This window comes from Mustela putorius, unplaced genomic scaffold (assembly GCF_011764305.1).
Source record: "Mustela putorius furo isolate JIRA1106 unplaced genomic scaffold, ASM1176430v1.1 tig00003853_pilon_pilon_pilon, whole genome shotgun sequence".
Lineage (NCBI taxonomy): Eukaryota > Metazoa > Chordata > Mammalia > Carnivora > Mustelidae > Mustela > Mustela putorius.
This window is the reverse complement of record NW_025422005.1, coordinates 43,301,503-43,328,326: the sequence shown is the minus strand read 5'-3', so window position 1 is coordinate 43,328,326 and position 26,824 is coordinate 43,301,503. Positions and strand designations below refer to the sequence as shown.

At 53.1% G+C, this 26,824-nt stretch overlaps 2 protein-coding genes across 9 annotated transcripts in view; one reads left to right on the top strand and one right to left on the bottom strand.

Annotated features, from left to right (window-relative positions):
- SSBP3 (single stranded DNA binding protein 3) overlaps positions 1 to 7,917 on the top strand; it is a 161,359-nt gene extending 153,442 nt beyond the window's left edge. For all 8 annotated transcript variants that reach the window (XM_045064572.1, XM_045064569.1, XM_045064567.1 and 5 more), the window contains 4 exons: positions 5,884 to 5,962; positions 6,204 to 6,232; positions 6,364 to 6,465; positions 7,237 to 7,917. In XM_045064572.1, coding sequence (XP_044920507.1) covers positions 5,884 to 5,962; positions 6,204 to 6,232; positions 6,364 to 6,465; positions 7,237 to 7,266 — 240 coding nt within the window. In that variant the 3' untranslated portion in view covers positions 7,267 to 7,917. The remainder of the gene's footprint in view (positions 1 to 5,883; positions 5,963 to 6,203; positions 6,233 to 6,363; positions 6,466 to 7,236) is intronic.
- A 4,272-nt stretch (positions 7,918 to 12,189) lies between these two features.
- Positions 12,190 to 26,738, bottom strand: MRPL37 (mitochondrial ribosomal protein L37). Its single transcript, XM_004751590.3, has 7 exons — positions 26,316 to 26,738; positions 22,746 to 22,929; positions 22,536 to 22,651; positions 19,457 to 19,642; positions 17,441 to 17,598; positions 14,308 to 14,511; positions 12,190 to 12,585 (listed from the first exon to the last, which is right to left on the bottom strand). The coding sequence occupies exons 1-7, from the start codon at positions 26,659 to 26,661 to the stop codon at positions 12,508 to 12,510; spliced, it is 1,272 nt and encodes a 423-aa protein (XP_004751647.1). The 5' UTR covers positions 26,662 to 26,738; the 3' UTR covers positions 12,190 to 12,507.
- Positions 26,739 to 26,824: the final 86 nt, after the last annotated feature.

The following is a 26,824-nucleotide window of genomic DNA, read 5'->3' as shown; positions in this document are numbered from 1 at the left end:
ACCATTGGCGCCATGGCCCTCCGGGGGCTGCGGGTCAAGTGCACAGGAGCCTGGACAGGGTCTGCCTGGGCTGCGCCCGTGGGTCCATGGCTGCTGTGCTCTGTGTCGAGATGGTATAGGCCTCATTTTACCCACTGTGAGTACCAGGGCCGTGGTTTCGGAGGTGAGAGGCTAGAAAGGAGAAGGATGGAGACCCTGACCATCTAGAACAGCGGGCGCCAGGCAGAAGGACACACGGCGGCTGCGGCGGTGGGTGTGGATCATGGCCATGGCCACGGGGATGGCAGGCAGAATAGAAGGGGGAAGGGGGCAGGGAGGCCCTGGCACGCGAGGCCTGAGAGGTGCCTCGGTGCAGTCAGGGAGAGCGGCCACGTTAGGACATAGCCCTCGGACATGTTCGCCATCGCTGCCAGGCCGAGCCCTCTGTGGCCCCAGGGACCGAGGTGGCCCCATTTCCAGGCCCAGAGGCCCCGCCTGTGTGTCAGCAGAAGGGGGAGTTTCTAGTCAGGCAGATTCTGTCGGCTCTCACCAGCCATCGGGGGACCTTCCCACAGTCTATCAGGTGGTGCCTCATGTCGTGGTGACAAAAACCTGTCCCCTGGCTGTTTGGTACTTGGACTGCAGAGCTGGATGGGGCTTCACATTAGCGTGTTGAGTTCTGCAACGATTTTAATGAAACTACAGAAAACAGATCAAAGATGGCTCTCCTCTTGTCCAAATGCAAGCTAGGCTTGGGCCCTCTCTCTGCGGATTTGGCACACAGCTCACAGTTAATTTGGCCCATTTCATCTGGTGTAGGAACTTCTTACCTGTTAACTGTCCCGCACACCTTGTCCCTGGCACTGCTGCCGAAGGGTATGGCTTGCCTGCCTGTGAGAGCGGGCATGGAAGTTTTGGCTCACATGTCAGTCTCCTTGAGATGTGCAGATACAGCGAACGAGACTTCGGACTTTGTGGAGTTGGAGGCCCTGACACGAGCCTGCACGGTAGCTGGCATTACTGCTGGGCCGCAGAGAAGAGTCAAAGGCTCAGCCCGCCGTGACGTCTTTCTCTAATGGGAACCGCGCTGAGAAGAGAGAAGGTTGAGAGGAATTCCAGGAAGATAGAGATGTGTATGCTGTGGCTCCAGAACCGTTCGGTGATGTCGCAGGAGGGCCCCAGGAGCCTAGAAGAGGATGAGCAGACCGCACCCGAGTCATTGGGGGTGGTAGGAGGCTTGCGTCAAAAACCTCATCGACCAAAGCATAAAGACTTGTGTTTTGGAAATGAGGTTGCTCAAGAACTCAAAAGTTGTCACCAGTAAAGAGCAGCCACGTTAAATAGCACTTTCTCAGCTTCTCGATTAAAACTGTAACTTATGGGACCCCTGGGTGGCTCAGTTAAGCGTCTGGCCTTCGGCTCAGTTCATGATCTCGGGGTCCTGGAATCTAGTCCTGCGTCAGCTGAGAGTCTGCTTCTGCCCCTCCCCTCTACACTCTCTCCTTTCTCTCTCAAATAATAAAAATCTTAAAAAAAAAAAAAAAACCAACAACAAAAAACTCACTTGGAATCCAGCTTGGAGCACACAAGTACATCTCACGTCTCACTTGGATATACACAAGTACATCTCACGTCTCTGCTTTAAACCATTTTCCCAGAGAGAGAGGTTTAAGTGAGAATGACATTGTGGTGCTTTGGGAAGTTTAGAAGTGATGGACATCTGAGACAGGACAGCCCAGCTGATGGAAATAGGGATGCAGAGAGACCTGACTGGCAAGTGCTGGTCTTCCTAAACCAGCTTGTAGATACAGAGTATGATGGACCTCTTAGGAGAGCTGGAGGAGAGTCTCTTCAAGGTCCCCAAATCCATGCAAGTCAGCGACCTCCCAAGCACCCCACACATAGATGCATTTGTGGAAGGAGTATTTCCGGGTGACCATGTGGGGCTGACAGCAGGGCCTGATTAGAGCAGAGTGGCAGCTCACAGTGACTTTTGCATTTGCCACTACCTAAAGGAATTAAAAAACCTGGCCTAGAGGCTATGGGCAATCCAGAGAAGTACTGTGGGGAAAGCAGGCACTGCCTAGTATGTTGCACCTACAAAAGTAAGATGGGTCACCCCAGCAGCTCATCGACCTGGTCTGGCCTGGGCCCATCCAGAAATGTGCCACCTGTGTTCCCATCCGGATGCTCAGGATATCCTCGCTTCATCAAGTTGGACAAATGACCTTCCTTGAATGGATTATCTAAGACACCTAACCTGAAACCATGCTAACTACCTCTTCATACAAAACTTCTTTCTAATCTTTGTAAGGGGGTAGGGTGTGAAAGAAAATCCCCATTATAATATAGGACAGAAAGAAACATGAGTTTTTTTAAAAGATTATTTAGTGGGGCACCTCGGTGGCTTAGTTGGTTAAGTGTCTGCCTTTAGCTTGGGCCGTGGTCCCAGGGTCCCGGGATTGAGACCCATGTCAGGCTCACTGCTCAACTGGGTTTCTGCTGCTCCTTCTCCCTCTGACCCTTCCCCTGCTTGTGCTCTTACTTACGTTCTCTCTCTCAAATGAATAAAAAAATATTTAAGAAAATTTATTTGAGAGCGCTTGTGTGGGAGCGGGTGAAGGAAGGGCAAAGGGGGAGAGAGAGAATCTCCAGCACACTCTCCACTCCACTGAGCGCAGAGCCTGACTAAGGGCTTGATCCATGACCCTGAGATCATAACCCGAGCTGAAATCAAGAGTCAGACGCTTAACTGACTGAGCCACCCAGAGACCCCAAGAAATGTGGTTTTTTAAAAGTCAAACATAAGTATTATCTGTTTAATCAGTCCATTGCATTTAGCTTCAAGGGAAAAAAAAACACCTTACATTTGTATATTGTAGGACTCCATTGTAATATAGTCTATAGAATTTAAATATCCAATAAAGAGCTCAAATAAGTCACTGTATTAGAAGACAGAAACATAAAAATGTTACATTTTTCTTACAGAAACTGTTTATTTAACTAGGCTTCTATTCCCTGCTCCCATTAACCAGCCTTAATATGGCTTTATTGAGATGCTAGCATTTATGTAACGAAGTCACTAACACAAAATAAAGAAGCAGTGCAGGGACAGTGGGTGTCCCCAGGCAAGTGCGTGATGTCGGACTGCTGTTTACACCGATACCCGGGATCCGTGCAGACAGTGCACTGTCTGCCCAGTGGCACTGAAGCAATAGAACGCTTCTAGGAAAACAGAGGTGGACATCCCTGTGGCCTGGACGAAAGCAAAGCCTTCTTACCTAGGAGCCTGGAAGCCCAAGCGACAAAAGCAAAAAGCGGATGAATGGGACTTCATCAAGATTGAAAACTTCTGCACTTCAAAGGGACACCTTCCAGAAGGTAAAAACACAGACCAGAGTGGAGAGAACGTTCGCAAATCACATACCTGATGCGGGACTTGAATCCAGAACACTCCGAGAACTCTTAAAACTCAGTCAAGAAAAAACAACGCGGTTTAAAGAATGGGCCAAGGATGGGAACAGACATTGCTCCAAAGACGTGCCAGTGGCCCGTAAGTACGCAAAAGGATGCCCCATTTCATTGTCAGGGAGAGGCGAGTGGAAACCACAGTGAGCTTAGCCTTGTGCGCCCACAAGGCCGGGGACACCTCAGAGCCCTCCTCCGCTGGCAGGAACCAAAGAGGATGCGGCTGCTGTGGAGAACCGTCTGGCAGGTCCTCGAAAGGCCACACAGAATCATCACGTGACCCGGCGCTTCCACTCTGGGGTCGGTCCCATGAGAACCATGATGTGTGTCCACGTAGTGACGGTACGCAAGTGTCAAGAGCAGCAGTACTCGTGATAGCTGCGAAGTGGGGACACCCTCTGTGTCCAGGGACTGAAGGGACTAATGAAATGCATCCTCGCCGTCTGGTGGAACGTGATTTGGCCAGAAGGAGTGAGGCACTAATTCACGCCCCAACATGAGTGAACCTTGAAGACCTGCTGAGTGGAGGAAGCCGACCACAAAAGCTCACGCAGGATTTCATTTATACAAAACATCCAGAACATGCAAATCCATAGAGACGGGAAACGAGGTAATGATTGTCTGGGGCTGGGGCGGGACTACTGATGGGTACAGGGCTTCTTCATGGGGTGACGGGAAGGTTCTAAAACAGATTTGGCGATGGTTGTACAGCTCTGAATATATGAGAAACCTCTGAATTGTGGGCTTGAAATGGGCCAGTTGGATGGGATGTGAATTCTATCTCAGCAAGGCTGTTAAAAATAATACAGAGGAGGCACGCCCAGGTGGCTCAGTGGGTTAGGCATCTGACTTGGTCTCAGCTTAGGTCTCAATCTCAGGGTTATGAGTTCAAGCCCCATGTTGGACTCTACGCTGGGTGTGGAGCCTATTTTTTTAAAAAAATACTAATACACAAAAAAAGCACAATGATCTAAAACTTAATAGAATTCTCATGCTTGGAGCTGTTTTGTCTAATGGAGTTGTGACCCAAGTTGACTTCATAAACCCTTGTCTTCCTCTCATTTGGATTAAGAAGTGTGAAATTTGTTGCCAAATGACAGAAATGTGGCCCTAGGAAGCCTCCAGGGTGGCGGGAGGCAAGGAGTCTGAGACTCCAGTGGCTGGGAGTGGGCAGATGGCCCCGAGGCGCTCCCTCCCAGGCTGGGCACACTGGTCTCTGCCCCGGCACTCCCTGCTGCCACCTGCCTCTTGTGCTTACCCAGGAGCCCTGCCTAGAATGGCTTCCACGCCCTGTCTCTGCCTGGCCAAATCCTGTCCTTCAGTTATTTTGGCCCCCTGCCACCTCCATGCAGAATGTTCTGATTTCTCTGCCCTCTCCACAGTGCCTCTTCCAGAAGCTTTGGCCCTGCCTTGTCTGCAGCTCCCTTTGGAACTGGGCACGTCTGTCCTGTGGGGTGGTTGGGTGTCTGTAGCTGTGGGCTCCTCTTCCAGGCTGAGGCCCAGCCATGACTCGGCTCTCTGTCCCTAGCCCCCAGCACAGGGCCAGATGCCACATGGTCCATCCTTGTCCACCCTGACGTCCGGTGTGCCTCACGGGGCCTTGGCTGTCCAGACAAAGCTCAGCCCTCCCTTCATGACCATGTGATGTGACCTCCAGCCTTTGGTCTGGTCTGCGAGCCCTGCACAGGCCTGAGGCCCAGGCTGGAGCTGACTCCGCCTCTGCCCTGTGACCCGCCTGCACCACCGCTTCGGCGTAGGGACGTCGTCAGTGGCCTCCCTCTGTACTGTCCCCTGCCCAGCTCCTCCCCTCCCCAGTCACTCAGTAGACCCCATCTCCTCACCAGCCCCATGGAACTCTTTCGCTTCTGAGGAAGCACTCAGAGGCTTGTGGAACAGTTGCCTGTGCCCTGTCCCAGCACCTCCCATCTCTTGAGGGGGGACGGGGACCTCTGGCAAAGCATTTCCTACTCTCTCTGTGCTTTAGTTTCCTTATCTGTAAAATGGAGAGAAGAAGCATTAGTACTTCGGCCCCTGGCTGGGCACAGGCAGTCTTCCTGTGTATCTGTGTGTGTCTGTGTGAGGTTCTGACTGGTGAGCCACGCACTCCACCCCAGGGACATAGAGAGCCCAAGTAAGTCCATGCCATTTGGTTAGAGAGTTGTCCCAGTATGACATGGTGTGGCCTCAGCCCAGTGCCTTTTCCTACCTGGATTTGGTTCCTCACCTCTGCCCGCACAGCTCTGGGGGCCAAGGAAAGGGCCCCGTTCCAACCTCCTGGCCCACGTCAGACACCTCTATGTGCCTGACAGAGGGGCTCTGGCAGAGTGGAAGCTCCCTGAGGGCACTGCTCTTCTGCAGCTGGGTGTGGGAGCCTGCGAGAGAGCTGCAAAGGGCCTGGGGCCTACTCAGCCACCACACCCTGTGCTTCTCCCCCAGTTCCCGATGGGTCCAGGCTCGGACGGCCCGATGGGAGGCATGGGCGGCATGGAGCCACACCACATGAATGGATCGTTAGGTAAGCAGGCACCGGCCCCATGGCCACACTCTACCCTGCCCAGCCCTGCGCCAGCATCCGTCTTCGGCTCAGCCGGGCCTGGTCCCCCATACTGGCCTTGGCTGGGCTCCTAGGAAGGTGCCCAGAGCTCCAGCCAGGAAAGGAGACTCTCTGCGCAGTAGTGTGGGATCTGGGGGTGGTCTGGAGGTCTCTCCGTGGAAGAGAAAACACAAAACTGAATCCGAGCTTTCCTTCCTTGCAGGGTCAGGTGACATAGATGGACTTCCAAAAGTGAGTGTGTGTTCTGTTCCCTCGCTGACAGCATCCACCCTGCCCCAGCCTCAAGGCCCCAGAAAGCTTGTCTCCCCATCGGGTGGGCTGGTTGCTGGGGAGCTGGGGCTTACCTTCTCTCTCCTCTCCAGAATTCTCCCAACAACATAAGTGGCATTAGCAATCCTCCAGGCACCCCTCGAGACGATGGTGAGCTAGGAGGGAACTTCCTCCACTCCTTCCAGAATGACAATGTAAGTGCTGTGTCCCCCCCCCTCACCCCCACCCCGACTCCCATTTTGCCCCTGGATTCTTCCACTCACCCCTGCGGCCAGGGATCGTTCCTTTAACAAGTTCTGGAATGCACTGTCCAACACCAGCCTGGCTGGCTGGTGTCCCAAGAGCCGTGCCACTGGCTTTCTCCTTGGTCATTTTTCTCTGCAAAGTGCAGAGGCCCCTCTGCCCCCCAACCCCCGCTGCATGGCCCAGCCACTGCCACCTGGACCGCTGGCAGGTCCTTCTGGAGGCATCAACAGTGCCTGCAACACTGAGAAAGCTAATGTGGCTAGAACAGCCCCGGGTTGGGACTCACGAGGCCTGGGCTCTGGTGCTCTGGGGAGCATGGTCTCTGGGGTCCACTTCTGTCTGACCTGGGGAAGAAGGTTTGTGCAACCAGAGACTTCTGGGGGTCTCCATGCAGAGGGGCCAGCTTCTCCTTACAACACATTTGAAGAAACAGCGTCCTGCTCCAGCAGCTTTTGAGAACCCCAGACCATCCCCCCGGCAGAGCCCTGGCCCACCCTGTGTGGGGAGGGCAGTATCTTCTGCTTCCTCAGCTGGAAAAAGGGGGGACTTGAGAAAGGGGGCAGGGGGACCCTTAGAGCTCCCACTGTGGCTGGCGCACAGGCTAGTGCCTGAGTGGGCAGTGCCATCCCAGGCTTCCCCAGACCCCCAGATGGGCCCTCTCCAGTTCCCAAGTCTCCCACACCCTGGCCTCACAACCCTGTCTGCTTCTCCCCTTCCAGTATTCTCCAAGCATGACGATGAGCGTGTGATCCCCTCCTCTTCTCCGAGACGCTGAGAGAGCCAGCATTGCAGGCGGGAAGATGCCAGAAATTATGCAAGAAGAAGTGAGGTGTCATTACCCAGGAGCTGGGGGAGGGGCATCTCCCTGCTCCCCCTCAGCCCCCACTCTCCTCCTCCAGTCCCCCAACCTGTCCCAATTTTTAGTTTCATGCAATAAAAAGGCCGAACTTTTTATTCCATAAAACATGAAGGACAAAACTCAAAATAAAAATATATTTCAAGTCAATGACCAGAAAAATCCCACCCCTTGCCCATTCCCAAAAGGACCTTTTATGTACGTGACACTTTTTTGTTGTTTTTGTTTGTTTGTTTGTTTGGGGTTTTACCGTTACTGGGATTTTTTAATTTGTTTTCAAGGGGGGGTTTTTGGGGGAAAAATTTTTAAAAATGGAAGCTTCTAGCGAGCCCCCCCCCACCCCCCCCCAGTCAACCTCTTTGCTTTCTTCTTTAAAAAAAAAAAAAAAAGAAAAAAGGACAAAAAAAAAAACCAACCACGCCCTGCTGTATGTCTGTACCCAAGCCCTTCCACCAGGAAAGCTAGTCTAGGTGTGAGGTCTCACGCTGTCTTTGTAGCCATCTAAAAATAATGATAATAATAATAAACTGGGCAGTTTACAATCGGTGGTTTCTTTCAAAAGGCCTTTTTTGGAAAGAGAAAAGAAAATCACCTTTCTCCAGTTGGGGTTTTTGGTTTGTGGGGATGGGCAAGGGAGGGTCAGGAACCTGTTTGGGTTTTGCTTGGTTTCTCCTAGCCAAGGTGGCACCGGCACCTGGGACCCCAGAACCGCCTCCCCCACTCCCACCCCATTATGTGGCCCGAGGGGCCTGACCACCTGACCGCTTTCAGGACTCCGCGGCGGCGGAGACACGCTGTGACCCGGTGGCATGCACTGTGTTCCCAGGACCGCTTCCTCCTCTCTCTCTCCTGGACCTTCCCCTGCCCGGCCTCTGTGCTGCTCCGGCCCCCTCCTCGGCCCCCACCCCAGTCTTCCCAGCGAGAATCCTGCCAGCTGGGTGGTGGCCTGGACAGAGCACAGTGGGGGAGGCCACCCCCAACAGGATGGCTATGACCTGGGACATGGCAACTGTGACCCCCACGTTCTTGTCCCGTGGCCCTGGCTCGCATCATCCTCGTCGTGTGTGGGGGGGCACCGTAGGGCTGGAGTTTGGGTTTTCTTTTGTTTTTTCCTCTTGATTCTTGCTTCTTTTTCAAAGATGGGAAATTGACCAGAATTGTTCTGTATACGCTTGGAACTGGATGGAAAGACTTTGGAATAGCTGTGGGGGCGGGGGACACCAACCAAACAGACGTGCTGTTTCCGGTCCTGTTTTTATTTTCAAAAACCGACAAATGCGACAGTGGAGCCTGTCCCCTCCCAGGAGGGGTGACACACGGCCTCCCTCACCTCACCGCTCCCATCGAAAACCTCCCGTGTCTCGCCCTAAAGACACCTGAATTCTTTGTACATTTACAGCCCCTCCTCCCCACGCCCCTGTAGCTGCTGTCTGTTCTCCCTCCCTCCCTCCCTGATCCATGTATATCATACTATGTGAGATACCATCTGCCTGAAAAAAGACCTTGTGCGGATTATTGGGAACATTGTAGCTGTTTCTGTGTTTTTTCTTACCTTGTAGTCTGGTTCTGAATTAAGAGAGGAAAAAAAAAAGTAATTATGATACATTGTAGTTTGTGTACGATATATGTTGATAACGTTTTATTAAAGGGACATCTTTTTTCCGCAGCCCTTCCTGACATGTTTGGGGAGGTGGGGGGTGTGGGTTGGAGTTTATCATTCGGACTACAGAACGCAAGGTGGCCGGTTGCCTGCGGTTTTTGTGCCTGGTGTGTAACAAGACCTTGTTTTGTGTTCAAGGTGTTTATGCTCTTCCTGGGCATGTTAATCTGCAGTTGCTGTGTGGGGTTGCAGTGGCCTTTGGGGAAGGGGGATCGGGAGGGAAGACCGCATTCACCCTTCAGATATGTGGGGGCACTCTAAAATCCAGCTTCAGCTTTGAGTCTCAGACACACACCGATGTGCCAGAGGCTGTTTTTCAGGGCTTAGAACAGGTGTGGGCTGCCTTGTTCCACAGAGTCCGTGCAGGCCACTGGGGTCCCCAAGGCTGCAGCCACAGTGCCTTTCCCACTCAGGTGGACGCTTCCCAAGGCAGAGGCTGGGGACTTTCCCCACCCCCCACCCCCCACCAGGGACATTGACTTTCCTGTTTTCAGTTTGGTCTTGTTTTCACCTCCAAGGCAAGGGGGAGCTCTTGGAGGACTTTGAGAGTAGCCTTTGGCATTCTGGAAGGCAGCTGGGTGGCGCTGGGCAGACGTGGGGAGCCCCGGTCCTAGCCTCCATCCACACATGGAGAGCTGGGGTGAAGTAAGCAGTGGGGTGTGTGGGTTTGGACACTGAGAAAGTATGACTTTCTGCTTCCCTTGTGCTCCCAGGACCTTGCTCCAGGCCATATGTGGGCTCAGTATACCTTTATAAGGTCTGACCCTTCCAGACACTGTTCTGGCCACTACTACCACCTGTGGCCATGGACAAGTTAGTTCCTACCTGTGTCCTGTTTCCTCATTTGTAAAGCTTTCTCCCAGGGCATTGTGAGGATGAGCTGGTGTTTGTGAGCAGTTTAGAACAGCACCTTGCATCCGTCACTAACAGCAGTACTGGTGGTTAGGGCCCCTGGTAGCCCCCCCTGAGGGGGTAGTCCAGAAGGGGGTGACAGGAAGAGCCTGGAGGACCCGGAAGCTCGCATCTCGCCCTTCCCTTCTCTTGAACAAGGCTTCTGGGCTCTTCCTCCGCATAGACCTCTCTGAATGACCAGGCAGGTGGCACTCGGCCTGACCCACATTCACATAGCTCTGAAGGGTTTGGCTCCCTGAGCACACAGCCTCTGCCATGCGGGCCCCGTGCCACTGCCAGTGCTCTCCAGGCACGCGGGAGCCATGGTGTGGGGTGCTGAGCTGGAATGGGATCCTGCCTCTAGCCTCACTGGCTCCCCCACCTCTGCTTGTAGGATGAGAATACCCAATGCCCCCCAGCAACCCCGAGGCCAGGTGTTCCTCCAAGCTGGGGACATTTGAGTGTTCCTTGTCCCCAGAATCACCCAGCAGGTGCTCAGTTACTCACAGAGGAACTGGGTGTTTGTTGGGTAGTCACGCCTGCATACTGTCCCCTCTGTGGTGATGCCTGCTGTACCACCTACTGTGGGCAGCAGCTCAGGCAGGGGAAAGGCGGCCTTCACAGCTTCCCTGGACCCAGAGGAGACCCACTGCTCTGTCAGCATCTGCCAGCAAACTGGAGCCCCTGGAGAAGAGACCAGGGCTCCTTCTGTAGCTCTGGCTCCAGCTCCAGCTCCCAGCACAAGGTCAGCCAGGGCACACAGCAAGTTTTTAGATTGGGCTGACTGCTGGACTGCCCCGGAGGTCTGCAGCAGGGAATCTTAGGGCTCGGGCCCCAATCCTGATCCAGGTTTCAGTTCTTTCTCGGCCTGGCTGGGGAGGGGACCCGCGGCCTGTAGGCTGGAGGGGGCAGGGCTGTGCTGCTGCCCACAGGAGGGACCCTGGATGCAGATGGTGAGGCTGAGGCTGCAGGCTCTTGGGATTTGGGGGAAGCAGACACCTGTGGAAAAGGCAGCTGTCATCACGTGTGAGACTCCCAGCTCTTGACACCACAACACCTGCTCTCTGAGCCTCAGTCCCCCCATCTGTAGGGGGACAATAAAACCCGGCAGTCCTGTCTGCCTTGCCTCATAGGTCAGCTGCGCTGGACCCAGAGCTCAGCTCTGAGATCCACAGGGGACAGACCAAAGCCAGCCACAAGGGCGGTCCTCACTCAAAGTGGGCTGTGGTCCAGGCCCACCCTGCAGCACCAGCCCCTCCCAGGGCAGTCCTCGAACCACAGGGTCATCTGCTGGCGGCCAACTACCATGGCCGCCCGACTCAGCCTCGCTCCCACAGGCTCCAGGGGTTTCAGCCAGCACAGCCCAGCTTTAAGCCGCCACCACCATCCCACCCAAGCCTAAAAGGTAAGTTGCAAAGTGGCTAGAGGATGAGCCTGGGAGCCACACAGGGGCAGGGCTCCACTTGGCCATTTACCAGCTCTAGTGGCTCGTGCTGCCCGTGGATCTCCCGAGAGGCCCTCCAGCAGGGCCAGCCTCCCCGCTTCCCTCCAGGACTTGCCCTCCTCCCTGCTGCACCTCGGGCTCTCTCGCTCTGACGAACAGTGTGCATCCGATGACTGGTGGCAGGCCAACAGTGTCTGCAGAAAGGCTCCACTCCTCACCTCTGCTCCACGGCACCCAAAGAACTAGGAACTGGCCGAGACCTCAGGTGCAAACCCACAGAGCTCGAGCTCTCCGCCCAGCACGCCCCATCACTCCTCACAGGGGCTTGTCCTCGAGACCTTCCCCAAAATCACCTGCACATCTCCAAGCGTTTACCTAGGAAGCAGACCTGCACCACCCACTGTGTGACCTAGGTGGCCTTCTACTATCTGAGGTCCCTTACCTCGAGGGCCCAGAACAGTGCCCAGCACACGGGCATTCAAGCGCTTCCCTGAATATGGAAACGACACGGGAGGACGAGACAGGGTGCTGGGTCTATAGTGCAGGGCCCAGGGCAGGACTCGGAGGTGGTGTGCACAGAGAGGCCAGCTGAACCAGGGAGGTACTTGATCTATTTACCTGGATGCTAGGGAGAAATCTACAACGAATGTTCCAGTCAGAGTTTCTGCAGCCCTGATGAAATGTGCCCGCAGTCTGGAGAGTCCCCTGAGAACCCAGGGAGCCTCAGAGAGCACCTATCCTGTGGCGGCCGCTCCGTCTTCACAACACAGGACGTCATTATCCTCAAGTATCAAATGAACAAGGTGAAACTCAGACAAAGATTCTTATCTGAAGTCATCTTAAGTCAGAGTCGGCTGTGGGCAGAGCCTGGCTTACCGGGGGCAGGTCAGGCTTCAGGGCCCACACCCACGCAGAGGCCAGCTGACGGTAGGGCTCACATACAGCTACGGGCACCCCCCTCCCACAGCTTCCCCACACAGGCACAGGCTCCAGGGCAGCAGAAGGGCTCTCTGTCGGCAACCAGACTACAGGCCGGGTGAGCGTGGAGGCTCGGGCGGCCCAGCACTGCTCTGGATACAGCATCTTGTGCGGAAGGGGCCGGGGGGGGGGGGGCTCGAGACCCCAGAGTGGTCCTGGGTTCACACAGCACCATGCAAGTACAGAGCTAAAAACTTCCTGAATGTCTCAGGCTGGAAACCAGTCGGCCCAACAGGTTCCTGGAAAGAACACAGCCCATTAGGATCCTGCTACGAGGTATAATGGCAGCAATAAAAACAAAGGTGGATTTTATGTAAATCCTAAAATGTCTGGATAATGCCGGTCTTCTCCTCTCATGGAGCAAAGAGGGGCACCAGGGAGCCGGCAGCGAAGAGATACCAGAGAGGCTGGGCTGGAGGACATGAAGCTCTCCTAGGGCTGTTGACACCGCCCCCCCTCCCTACCCCCTCCCTAAACCACCATGAACCAATGGTCTGCCTGCTTTTCATTCCCAGGGACAATAATCCCTCACTTGTTCACACACATCGATCAGGCACCCCCCTTCTCTCTGTACCAGGCCTGTGCTCTGTGCCAGAAACCTGAGAGTGGCTTGAATCTGGCTCTGCCCTCAAGGAGCTTACAGCCAGATCTCGGAACAGTGACGATAAAAGCTGACGAGCCTCACAGAAGACATAGGGAAAAGATGTTCAGAAAGCAGAGATGATTCATGGTTTCCCATGAGTATGAACAGGGCAAGAAGAGTCTTACAGGGCAAGAAGCATGGGCCGGAGTTAAAAAGAAAAGGCAGGATGCCTCTGAGAGACGAGTCTCTGTGCCAGCACAGGTAGGAAGCAGAAGGGCAAGGCTGGAGCCCAGGGCCTGTGCTGGGGGCCTAGGGCTGGGGGGGTGGGAGACATCTGACCAGCCAGGATGTGTCTGCCACTAAGTCAGTGTTCTGGAAGGGAGAACCCAGAAACATACAGGAGAGGAAGAGAGCAGGGTAAGAGCAGAGAGTACAGAGGTAGCTGGTGTGGCTGCAGGTGACACGCAATGGTGTCTGGGGCCAAAGAAGAGGGCCCCGCCCAGAGAGGCACTTCTGGGGCAGAAACAACACTGGCAGACGCTGGAGAGCTAAGCAGGCAGCTGCCACGCCAATTCTGTTCAAAAGCCCAACACCAGCTCCGTGCAGCACACCAGCTCAGGTCCGTGGGGGACCCAGGACACAGCTAGCCACAGACCCAGCAGCCCCCAAAGTCCCCTTGTCCCTTCAGGGTGCTTATCGCTGCCTGTCCTCGCATTATGAATCAGAACGGTCACTGCGTGCTGCACAGAAAGCAGGCCGAGACTCTGCCAGTGGAGCACCAGAGACAGTGACAAGGCCTCAGAAAGAATCCCATGTCTGCGGAAAGAAATGAAGGCGTCTCCCACGGGACCCACCTCTGAGGAGCTTGGAGCTCCATTTGATGGAGAAGAAAAATCTGGAAACTGTGGGACTGTGCTGTGATGGGGGAACACGGGGGCTATGGGGACCCACCTGAGGAACTGCAATGGGGCTAGCAGTGGGATGGGGTGGGGGCGGGGAGGTCCTTATGCTAGACCTGGAAGGACAAGGAGAGGATGGCCCGACAAAAGAGAAATGGAGGGCAGGGGGAGAAGGGAGATGCCTCCTACAAAAAAGCAGCAGCACCCCTGAGGGGCCCGGGCCAGCAGCAGCAGGGCATATGGGGCGCGGTAAGGAGCTAGCCATGCTGGGGGCACAGGAAAGCGGGGCGGGGGGGGGTGCACGGAGGGCCAGGCAGGGCCCAAGACAGAAGAAGCGCTCCTGGAAAGATCCTGGGTAGGACGACCCTAAAGCCAGGGTCCCCGCTGCAAGCATCCCTTCAGCTCCACCCTTGAATTACTCTGGGGACACGGAGTCCCGGTCCCGGTCCCATCACCAGGCTGGAGATGGCAGGACTTACCACAACCACCTTCTTTTTGATCACTGGGCGACACCAAAAATGCTGATAGAGGAGCTGGTCTGAGTCCACCCAGACCAGATTCTTGACACCCTCGTTGGAGGCCAGCTGCGTGGTGTTCAGCTGCAGCACGAGGAACTGGAAGACACGTCCGTCGGTGCCCACGCTCTGCACAACCACAGGCTGCTCCAAAACCTTAGCGTCATTCTGAGAGGGAAACGGGACAAGGAAGTCAAACCAGACACAGCAGGGTATAAAGAACAGCACCGAACCGGCAGCTTCCACAGCCAGTGCCCACTCCCATCTAAGGCTCTGACCGTGGGGCAGCAGCCAGGGCGAGGCCGTCCCTCCCTTCTCCGGCCTGGCTCTGCCTGACCCAGTGCCTCCCGGTTGATAAGCACACAGAAACAGTAATTCCTGCCGCCGCGGGGTGAGGACTGGGCCAGTGGCAGAGTACAGGAAGGTGAGGGGAGCTTAATGATGGGAAATCCCTCAAACCCGTGGTGTTATCCGATGGCGACAACAGTGATGCTGGTTCCACAATGGGTCAGTGAATATATAAGCTCACTCCGTTCCCATTCTACTTGCCAGATGAGGAAACAATCTCAGCAAGGCTAGGGACTGGCCTGATATCCCACAGTGGCCCGGCCAGCGCTATGCCTACTCGGTTCCCACAGCACCTTGCTCCCAAGGGCCTGGCATCCCAGAAAGCCTGGAGAAATGGAGGGCATTTCTGGCTATCTGCACCGGCATGTTGGCAGTAGGCTTTCACCTGGCAGCCTGCGTGCTGGTGCTCCCCTTCAAGGAGCGCCACTCGGTCCGGACCCCCGCAGCAACCAGCTCCCACACACCTTGCACACACCATTTGGGTCACCAGCTTTACAGCCACCAGTAAGCTCACAGATCCAGCAGTCTGTCCCCACTTCACAGATGGGGAAACTGAGTGTCAGAGAGGTGCTATCATTTGTGCAAGGCTGCCCCGTGGGCGTGAGCCAGGATCAGACCCCACGCCAAGAAATCACTGAAACCCCTCCCATCATGGCCAAGCCCTGGCAGTCCCACACCATGGGACAGGAGTACCTCCTTTCACTCCCAGGAGTGTCCCAGGGTGGATGAGAAATGACACGCTCACCCCTCCCCCTGAAGCTTCCAAACGGTGCAGCTGTGTGAGGGCCAGCTGCTGGACAGAGAGCCAGCAGGCAGGCCCTGGGAAGCAGAGCATCCTTGATCCAAAAACACTGCCTACGTCCACCCCTCCAGAGCGGAATGGGACATTAGGAACAGCTAATGTCAGATGGTGGTGTGGGCCACACCGGGACTGCTGGCCTTAAAAATACCTGTTCTTAGCTGCACGAGAAATAAATAAAAAGAAAAGTACCTCTAAGTGTTAGCTGAGATTCTGTATTGACTCTTATCTCCCTCTACAGATCAATAAAACTGCAGGTAGTACATAAATTTCTCAGCAATTTTACCTTTTACATGGAGGCTCTTCCTGTAATTGCTCAACTTCACATCCCCAGGAATAATTCGTACCTGGAGGGATGGGGGAGGTCTCCCCTCCTACCCAACTGGGTGGCAATTAGCAGCAGTGTCGCTAGCCATGCTCTGCTGGCAGCAGCTGGCACAGGAGCGGCGAGGAGCCTACAGAGCAGGTCCCTGACGTGCCACCCCGTCTGCTCCGCTCCCCTGCCCGGGAGGTGGGAGACAGCACATCTTTTGAAGCTAGAGGGATCAGGGCGGCAGTGCTTGCTTCCCCAAGCAATAGCTGTAGGACCTTGGGCAAGTCACCCAACCTTCCAGAGCCTTCCTAAGTACATAGTCAAAGAACGGAAACAAAGATAACCTTCCAGGACTGAAGAGACGCAAGAAGACACAAGAAGAAGACACAAGAATATATAAAGATGTAACAGCTGCCAATCTCTTAGCTGTGTGACACTGGGAAAGGCAGTTGGCCTCCTTGAGCCTCAAATTTCCTCAGCTATGAGGCCAGGAGCATCTGCCACGGAGTTGCTACAGGCAGTGGTTTTCAAACCTCATTGCTGTGGTTCTCAAGCCCGAGCTAAAGCCAGCACCACCTGCAGGGCTCCGGGCAACACCAGTTACTTGGGCGCCACCCCGGAGTTCCTGATGTGGTAGAATCTCTACCTCCACCAAGTTCCCAGATGACACCAATGCCACTAACCCAGGCCCACACTTTGAGGAACACAGATATAAAGAACACTGGAATGTAACAAATGCCCAATATAGGCAAGGTCCATTCCACACCCTATTGCGTTTGCCCAACCACACCCCTCCAACCCCACTAGTTCCTAGACCAAGTAGGATGAGAAACAGGAAAAAGAGAACATCATGAGTCTCTTCACTCCTACTGGAGGGCCTCAGACCTACGAGCTGGCAGCTCTCAGCACTCCCCCAACACAACCCTCCCCCACCCACCGGGATCCAGGGATCCAGTGTCCCAGGCCTGCTCGGGGAACCCCATACTGCCATTCCCTACTCCCTCCCTCGGGGCTGTTGTTCCCTGGCCAGGCTTTCCCCCATTTTAGGGACAGCTCTGTGGGACAACTACTCAGCCCGCATTCTAAACAATCCAGGTCCTTAAGACCTCCTCCCAGAATCAAGAGGCTATCACCAAGTGGTATCTTGGTCCCCAAGCCTGTCCTCGTTTGGCACACAGGTCTGTATCATCTCTGTTTCACCTCCTCCTGCCCGTGGAGGATCGTGCCCCCGTTCTGCTCTCACAGAACCACGGGGGTGTACTCGAGCACGAATAACAAAAGCCCGAGGAACTGGGCACACCCAGTTCTGCCCCCTTTTCCACCACTCACTGCTGTGTAATGCTGACAAGCTGCTTAGCCTGCCGGTGGTTCAGGGGCATAACTGGAAAATGGGGATGACAAAGAAACCCCGTGGGCTATTCTGATGAATACACGATGTCTCTTATGTAAAACACAGGCAGGCACACAGGAGGCCCCCAGATGCCAGTTTATCTCCACAGGGTGCGTGGAAGCGCCTGTCCCTGGAAGTCCTCAGTCAAGCAAGGGATCCCTCTGCACCTTCCTTCTTCCTTTAAGCAGTGTAAGGCAGGAGGCCAACACCACGTCAAGTAGCTCAGTGGTCTTCTCCGCATACATACCCCATAGAGGCGCCGGGCCTGGAGCAGGGCATTGCCAAAGGCAAACAGGATCATCTTGGCCCGCAGCTGATCTGGTTGAAAGCGGTGTGGCCGTAAACTGGCCGTCTCCAGGAAATACAGGGTGTGGGGGTAGGGGTAAGGATAACCCTCCTGGAATCCTGCAAGGTACATAATCATGTGGAGGAACGGAAATTAGTATCAGCCTGTCCCAGAGCCTTTGGAAAGTCACCTCACCCTGGCTCAGTGCCAGGCACCACAGAGATTCTGTTAGGGCAGAAGTCATCACCATAGTTCCAGGGATGGCAAACCAGTCTGCCAGTCACATCGCCCCTGGCCCCCACCTATTTTAACAAACAGTTTCTAGCGGAGCACAGCCATGCCCACTCACAGACACAATGTCTACAGAGTAGCTGTCGGAGACCCTGTGTGGCCTGCACAACCTGAAATATTTACTATTTTGGCTCTTTACTGTGCCAGGTTGACTTCTGTGTGTTAGCTCTAACTCTACCCCTTTCGCGCTCATTCAAGCACACAGGGGACAGCAACTGCTAGTAGAAGAAAACATGGACGCTATGCTAATTATTTTTTCAAAAGCCAATCATTAGCAACATCTCATACTTTATTATTCACGATAAAGGCCTGGTCTCATGCCTCCCAAGTGCTCTGCAAACGCTGGCACTGCGGGTCAAAGCCGAGCCCTTGTTCCTCCCAGCCACAACACTGCCAGGGCACCATGCGCATCCCCTGTGGCCAAGAGTAAACCCTTGGTAGGCTGGCAGCTTCCAGAATGAGCAACCCAGATTAGTGGAAGTGGGTGACAAGGAGGAAGAAGCTGGGAAAACATGGGCTCTGAAAAATCCCAGAAGCAAGCAGTACTTAGAGACGCCCTCCCTCGGGCCTCCGTCCTTGCTTCAGCTGCTCAGCATTCCCTGTGCTCCCAGTCTGAGACAGGCACCACGGTCAGACAAGGGCCAGGAGCAGAAGCCGAGCGTGGCCTGTCACTGCCTTTGAGGGGCTCCGTCCTGGGTTGGGGGGGGGGGGTCCAAGAGAGGGACATGTGAAGATCTGAGCGGGGTGAGCTGGGGCTAGGGAAAGACAGAGGAAAGGCCCCTGATGACAGATGAACTACTGAGGGGAAGAAAACAAGAGGTGGACAGCCACACACCCCAGGCAGAGGGAAGAGGACACACTAGAGCCTGTGGTGAGAAAGAGCACAATGTGTTATGTGTAGCTGGACTACGGCAGAGGGCGGGGGGTGGGGAGGGGGAGCAGCAGGGGACTCCTCAAGTTGAGTCTGAAAAGAGGGACCAAGACCTGAGGCCCTCATGTTGTAAGCTGAGGACTTCCACCTGTACCTGACAGGCCCTGGGGAGGTAGGGACAGAGGACTGAGGGAAGGGACAGAACGTGGGTGTCAGAAGGGTGCTTCTGGAACCAGGAACCAGATGGACTGAGAGAAAACAGCCCAGGTCAGGCTGGCCAGCTAGGTAGGAGGTTGCAGCAATGGGCTGGGCCTCCTGGAAGCTGTCACCATGGAAATGAGGTTAGAAGGAAGGAGCTACAACTCCTAGGGACAGACTGGAGGGCGTGAGTCATGGGCCTGCCTAGCCTGATGCTCTGGCTTCTGTCGCCGCAGCCAGGGGAGGTGGTGGGGCCTTTATTCGATGGAGTTTTGAATGAATACTCCCATTCAAGGCCTGGGGGGTTCCTCAGTCCTAGCAGGAGTTTGGGCAGGGTTTAGGGGTACGAAGGAAGAGGGGTGTCTTTCAAGGGACCTGTGAATAAAGGAAACACTTTGCACCTGGCCAGAAGCCCCATAGCTACCCATTACAGTTCTGACATAACAGTTACCTCTCAGGGGTCAAAAGCAAGTGGGGATACACTGCTACGTGGCTCTCAGAAGAAAATGTCCGTGAGGTACAGAGCACAGACTCAATATTTAATATACTCCTTCCCTTCAGAAAAAACACGTCCCTCATCTCCACACTGTGCAGAGACACAAGGCTGTGACACTTACCTGTGTTGTCTTCCACATCATAAACATTGGATTCCTGAAGATCAATAGTGGGAGATATGGGATAGAAGGTCTCAAGAATATGATTCTTAGTAGCTTCAACCTCCTCTCTGGAGGCGATGGTGGGCAGCGGATCCTTGGCGTTCAGTCGAGCTCCACTGGAACCACGAACCTGAAGGAGAAAAGACTCTACAAGGGGAGAAAGACGATTAGTCTACCCTGATCCAAAGCCTTACCTCAGCTCAGCCAAGCCTAGAGCCTTCATCCTACCATGCTTCTCAAGTCTTAACTGCTTTCCCAGCTGATCAGCCTAATCGCAGAAAACAAAACTTTGGTCAAGATGTTGAGAAGGGGACCAACCAGAGCACTCTTCTTCCTGTGTTCCCTTGCCAATGACCCTGAGGCCACCTGGCAGTCTGGATTCGGGGATGCCCCACACAGATCTTCCCAAGCACCTGCTCTATGCTGGGGACCCAGAAATGAGTAAGAGCTACCCTCTGCTCTCAAGAAGCTTCCTAGTTGGTAAGTGTATATGTAAGTACAAACCATACTCAAAGACAGCAGAGAGAAAAAAAAAAACTGACCTCCTCTGGGAGACCAAAGGATGGATAAGAGCAGTTTCTCAACTTTGGCCCTCTCATTTTGGACTGGCTAACTCTTTGATGAGATAAACTGTCCTGTGCACCGTGGAGGTCTGCCCGCACCCCTGGCCCCCACCCACCAGATGCCAGTAGAACTCCCCCCATTCAAGTCATGATAATCAGAAGTGTCTCTAGACCCTGCCAAATCTCCCTTAGGGCGCAAAATGCCCTTGGTTGGTTAGTAGTCACCCAGGAAAAACATTTTAGTTCAGGAGGAACATGTGCGAAGGCACACAAGTGTACTGCCCCATGGCAGAGTTTAGGGAGATAAACCAGGTGACGACCAGAATGTGGTAGGGAAGGAGGGAGGGGGCGAAGGAGGAAGAGATTAGAGGCTAAGAAGAAAGGCTATTAAACTCAACAACCAACAGTGAGGGAATATCAGGCCAGTCAGAAGGCCTCACCTAAGACAGATCGGCGTCCTGGCCACACAGACATCAGTTTAAGAGAAAACACACACCTGACATACCAGCAAAGCTGCCACTGTGAGCATGTGCACATGCCCCTATCTGAGGTCTCCACAGGAGGCCTCATGCCACCAGGCAAGATGTGCCTGAAAGGCTCCCTGAGAACAGCCTCCTGAAGATTCTCCAGGGAGCCAAATCTTCCTCTGGAGGTGCTCTGGACAGTCAAATCACAGCACCATGGTAACAGATCAGGCTGAATTAAGTCATGGGAAGAAGTGAGGAAAAACAAAAAAGACTGAGGAACACCCGGGGCTCAGTGGGTTAAGCGCCCTATTCTTGACTTCGGCTCAGGTCATGATGTCAGGTTAGATGCCTTCTACATCTAACAGCTGGTTCGATCCACAGCACTGCCACCTAATTAGCACGTGGTCTCCCTCACTGCGTGTGTAAAGCAGGGATACCACGTCTGTGGATGGATGAACTCTGAGCTGCTTGGTAAAACACGTCACACCCACACCTCAGGAATAGTTTCCTAAAATATTTCCTGTTTCCTCACATATCATCTGCAAGGAAGATAAATGTGCCTGAACCTCTCCTAACCTTGGGTTTCAGATTCTCCCCACAGACCACTCTAGTGTGGTTTCCAATTCAATTCCCTCCACATCCCTCCTCCAGTGACAGCTCCAAATGGGGCAGTTTAATTAGAGGTAATAGTTGATGACGGGCCAACAAGTACTCCTCTATTAATGAGGTTCACTAATTTCCTTAGTGGTGCCATTACCTCTGCACAGCTGACTCCTTGCCAGGAAGTCCATACTCAAAAGGGGCAAGCTCGAGAAACCTGACCAAGCAGATGCCCTGAAAATCCCCAATCATTCCACAGCCGGTTTCCCTGCGCCAGGATTCCGTAGTCGGAATGCTGGTGTGCCTGGTACATCCCTGCCGGAAACCCCTGGGGTGGTTATCACCCACCCGACCCTCGGTCAGCGCTGCTCATGTGCCAGGAACTAGACACCGTGCACAAAAACAAGTGAGACACGGTCCCTAATGTCAGGGGTTCACTTTAGTGGGGACAGAGGAGAGATTAGAGAATTCTAATATGGTACAACATTGCTCTGGTAACAAGACACACGATGGGCACCAGGAGCACAGAAGCAGACTAGCTGATGACCGCACTCACGTAGGAACGGGGCTGGAGCTGAGCCTCACAGACAAGCAGAATTTAGCCAAACGAGGAAAGTAGAAAAAAGCATTCCAGACAGAACATACGGCACAGTGCAAAAGGTATAAAAGCTTGATGCCAAAAAGCTGCAAGCAGTTGAAGTGTACATTTGGCCTGGGGGTGTGCTGGGGGTGGGGCAGTAAGAAGGACAGAAGACCAGAAAGCCCAGCTGGCGGCCAGATCAGTGGGGTACATCTGATCATAAATGGCTGAAGTTCCTGGGAGGCAGTGAAGGGTCAGAAACAGGGGAGGGAAGTGAACTTTAGAAAGATCACTCTAGCAGCTACGTGGAAAATGGATTTGGAAAAGGAGAAAAGCAAGAATGGGGTAATAAGGCTCTGACCATCGAGTACGAGCTTTGTGAAGGCAGAGACTGCCTGCGCTTTATTACTTGTTATCTTCAACATTTAGGCTCTCATGGGCACTCAATAGATACTAGATATGGCTGAATTAAGTCATGGGAAGAAGTCAGGAAAAACAAAAAAGACTGAGGAACACCCGGGGCTCAGTGGGTTAAGCGCCCTATTCTTGACTTCAGCTCAGGTCATGATGTCAGGATTGTGAGATTAAGCCCCACATCGGGCACCATGCTAGGCAAGGAGCCTGCTTAAGATTCTCTCTCTCTCTCTCTCCCATCTTTCCCTTAAAAAAGAAAAAAAAGAACTGGTCTGTGGCTCAGGACAGGAGGATGTGTCTGATTCTACAAAAGTGGTCTGTGAAAGTTGGAAATGAGCACAGGCAAGGACACGGTGGTGGTGAGCAGGTAGTGGTGTTAAGAGTAGAAAGATAAAAAACAGACCAAGATGACCAACCTCGATTCCAGGTGGTAGATAACCTGTAGTTTCTGGCATAGATCCGCCTGGCCAGAGAGGGATGCTTGAGAATCTGAGATCTACACAGCTGTAGCAGACTGTCCACAATGATGGGGCTGGGAGGAAAGAAGAGACATTTGGAGATTTAAAGCACAAGGCTGACTCTAAAATCCATCAACTAGAAACCTTCCTGAGTTGGGGGAAACTTACCAGTAGGCCTCTCTCTTGGGGGTGTCTTCAGTGGAGTGCCAGAGACGGGCATGAGAGATCACGTTCAAAAGGCGTTCATCTTGGTTCTCTATGCAGTTCTTTGGATCAGCGACGAGGCTAAGCACTTTCTCAGGAAGTCCTTCTATTAACTTGGTCTTGGTAAGCCAGAGGGCCTGCTTTACACCTTTGGGGTAATCAATCACAAAAACAAAACAAACAAACAAACAAAGAAGACAAGTATGAGTTGCTTAGGTCTGCCAGTAGCATCTTGGGGAGAGGTCTGCTCTGAGAGAGACGGGATTTGTACTGTGACATCTGAGGAGTCAGAACTAAAACAAGAGTGGAAGCCAGGACAGCCGATTCCAACTCGATGGCAGGCATGACTGTCTTCCAGCGGATGGTCAAACTGAATGAGGTAGTGAGAGCCTGCACAGGAGCGATCGGAACAGCAGTGGAGACGGCTGGGATCGTAAGGGTGAATCTTGTGGCAACAGTCCATCTGTTGCCTGCAAGATTCAGACAGACTCCAGACTCAAGGACTAGATCAGTATGCCAGTGTTTCAAATCCTCAATCCCTTTATAACCAAAATCCAAGTCCCTGATTAGAAAAGCCCATGGTCGGGGCAGGTGGGTGGCTCAGTGGGTTAAGCCTCTGCCTTCGGCTCAGGTCGTTATCTCAGGGTCCTCGGATCGAGCCCCATATCGGGCTCTCTGCTCAGTGGGGAGCCTGCTTCCCCCTCTCTGTCTCTGCCTGCCTGTCTGCTACTTGTGATCTCTCTGTCAAATAAATAAACTTTAAAGGGGGGGGGAGGAAAAGCTCATATCTACCAAATAGATCCCATGTATTAGGTGTGGGCCGAGGATGAAGCCCATGCTGCCGTATCAAGGGAAAACAGCTTCTGGAAATAATGGAATAACTTACTAATCATGAATAACTTCAGGGGCCCTGAGTTTGGGAGCACTGAAACAGATAATCTTTCACAACTCACCTAACCCTGAGCTTCTACAATGAGCTATCTTTAAGCAGATTTTTATATGCAGAAGCCCTATGAAATGCACTGCCGTGATTTTTCAGAAGGATCACACATGAACTTTATTACACAGGATCCTCCCTGGCCTTGGTACTGGAAGGTCGGGCTTCTCCTGGGATAGTACAGTTTTGTCTTACAGACATGGTGAACTGCATAACTGAAAATGTTCCTCTCTATACCAGGGAGCAACAAACTTTTCCCTCAAGGGCCAGATAGTAAATATTTTCAGCTTCTGAGCCATACATTCTGTCACAACTGCTCATCTCTGCCGCTGTGGCAATGGAAGTAGCCAGGGGCTACAAGTAAACAAGTGAGTGTGGCTGTGTTCTAATAAAACTATTTACAGAAACAGGCAAGTGGCCAGGTCAGCTAACACTGCTCTGCACCCTTAACAGGCTGAGAGCCAAGTTTGGGGCTCCCCTTTAGCAAAAAGAACCTCACAGAATGGATTTTTTTTATTCAACTCACTGTTTTATTTCTCCTTCATGTAAATTCCCTCACCTGTATGTTTTTAATTTAATTTGGCTGTGTGTAAAGTTTCTGTAATATGCCTGAAATACTTTTCAGGAAATGATGGGATATAAATAAACAAAAATACATTTGATTCAGACTGCTTCGTTTTCAGACAGTAAGGAATGACAGCTATTGTCAGTGGGATGGGCTGTGATGCCAAGCAGAAGTCCCTTGCTCCCCCTTCCCCAGATCTGGCTTTCCTGAGGGAAGAACTGGCCCAGCGCTAGGGACCTAAGCTCTGCATCAAATCCACATCCCAGTCCCCTACCTTCAGAACAAAGTTAATACTGTATTCTTGTCCATGGCTGTAGTCACAAATTGACAGCAGGCTGGTGATGGCTTTGGTTAGCAGGCTACTCTCGCCAGCACATATCTTCATTTGTAAAGCTATGCCTGGGATTAAACCGAGCCTAGGATACTCTGCGGGGGGAGATACTCTCAAGCAATCTCCTTTGTGCTAATAAATGAAATGCTATGAACACAATGAGACTTTTTACTTTGAGGCTTATAGGACAATACAATCATTTAGAAATATAACTTCTGGATTTTATGGTGCAGCAGAAAAAGCCCTAGACCAGAGTCAGATAACCTGAATTTTAGTTCTGGCACTGCCGTTGTTCCTTAAACTTGACAGTGGATTAAAATATTGAGATTTCATGGTTCCCTAGGATATAAATAATCATTAGAGCTGCCATTTACTGAGCACCATCATCTACCCTGTGCCAGGAACTTTATCTACAGATCAGATGGGATTTTATGGACTGGAGGATGTAATTCAGAGACTAAAGAATTTGTTTCAAGTCACAACCCTGTAAATGATGATGGAGAGGAGAACCTGAGTCTGTCTACCCTAAAGCCTAGTAATGTTACAAGGGTCACACAAGGGTGGGGCACCTGGATGGCTCAGTCCTTAGCATCAATTCTTAATCTCAGAGTCATGGATTCTAGCCCCATGCTGGCTGTGGAGCCTACTTAAATTAAACAAAATGGGGGGGGGGGGGTTGCCAAGTCCTGTGAGGTCCATTACAATACCCAGGTAAGGCAATGGGAATGTTTAGATGCTGGAAATTCAGCTTTCAGGAATGGGTTTGAGCAGCTTAAGAGGCTGGCCATTAAGGTTTTTTTTTAATCTAGGATTTATTCTTTGGTTTAGTCCCCAAATCCTGCCAGGTCTCTTTCTTTCCTAATTACTCCTTGGAAAATACTGCTCCCACTGACCTTGACCATTTTGTATTTCCAGAACCTGCCCCTTCCCACAGTGATTTGGGGACTAAAGAAGAGGTAAAGAGTAGGGAAAGAGACGCTCAAAAAAAAAAAAGCTCCCTCACCCTTATGGACTCTTGAAAATAATTCTGGTTCTGCTCTAGACAGACTGGTTTCGTTCAGCTCAGTCATTATGACCTGTTCTTAGTAAAAGGAGAGCAGAAATAGGCTAGATAGCTTTTAGGTCCAGAACCCTTTCGTGAAAACATCTCAGCTCTGACCTCTGACAGAGGACACTGACCTAGGACACAAGACAGGTAGGCCTGGGTTCACTATTAACCCACGGCACCTGTGTGGGCACCTCTCTGTCACATTCACCAATCCTGCCAAAAGAGGCCATAGACCAGATTAAGCATGCTTTTTCTTTCCACTATAAACTCCCTCCATCGAATCATTCAATGTACAGTTACATCTCCAGGGTATTAAGAGCTGGAAGGGTCAATGTGGATCATCTAATCAAAACCACTGAGTTCACAGAAAATGGAGGCTCCGGAAATTTCAGCCACTTGCCCCAAATCACACAGTTAGATGGAGGCAGGGGCAGACCAGAAACCAGGTCTTTTCACTTCGCCATTCAACCTAACACTGCCTCACAGAAGCACACTTCTCATCCCACTTAAAGCTGAAACCCTCAGGAGACGTCATCACTACCCATTTCGCAGTCGAAGAAACCGACACCCACAGAGTTGCACGGCCACGGAGAGTTGGGGTCAGTGCTGGGCGGAGGAAGGAGATCCCCCTCCTGCCCGTCCTAGGGCCTCACCCTCGAGGAGGCGGCAACGCTGGTGGAAGACGTAGCAGGCCTGATCCTTGTACAACGGCTGCTCGTGAATCGGGATTGGTCGGCGGAACTTTGGGTGCGTCCAACCGGGGTCCCAGGGCGGGAAGACCGGCCTCGCCAGCCCCGGCACGAAGTGCATCTTCCCCGCGTACGTGATGGGCTCCAGTCCCGGGATCTCGTACACCCTGTCCAGGGGACGAGGTTCGGGCTTCCGCGTAGAGCGCACGCCCCACTCATACGCCCCGCGTCTTGGCGCCCCGCAGTCCCCAAGGCCGAGCCGCACAGGGCGAACCAGTGCCCGCCTCGCGGGCCCCGATGCCAACGCCATACCAACTTGATCCCCCTCAAGACCTCCACCTGGACGCCGCCATGTTCCTGCGCGCAAAGCCTGCTGGAAGCGAAAGGGGCTGGGTGCCCGAGGCTCGTTTTATGAGTGGCAGCCACTTCAACCAATCACATTCAGTATATTCGTACCTTGCCCCACCCCTCAG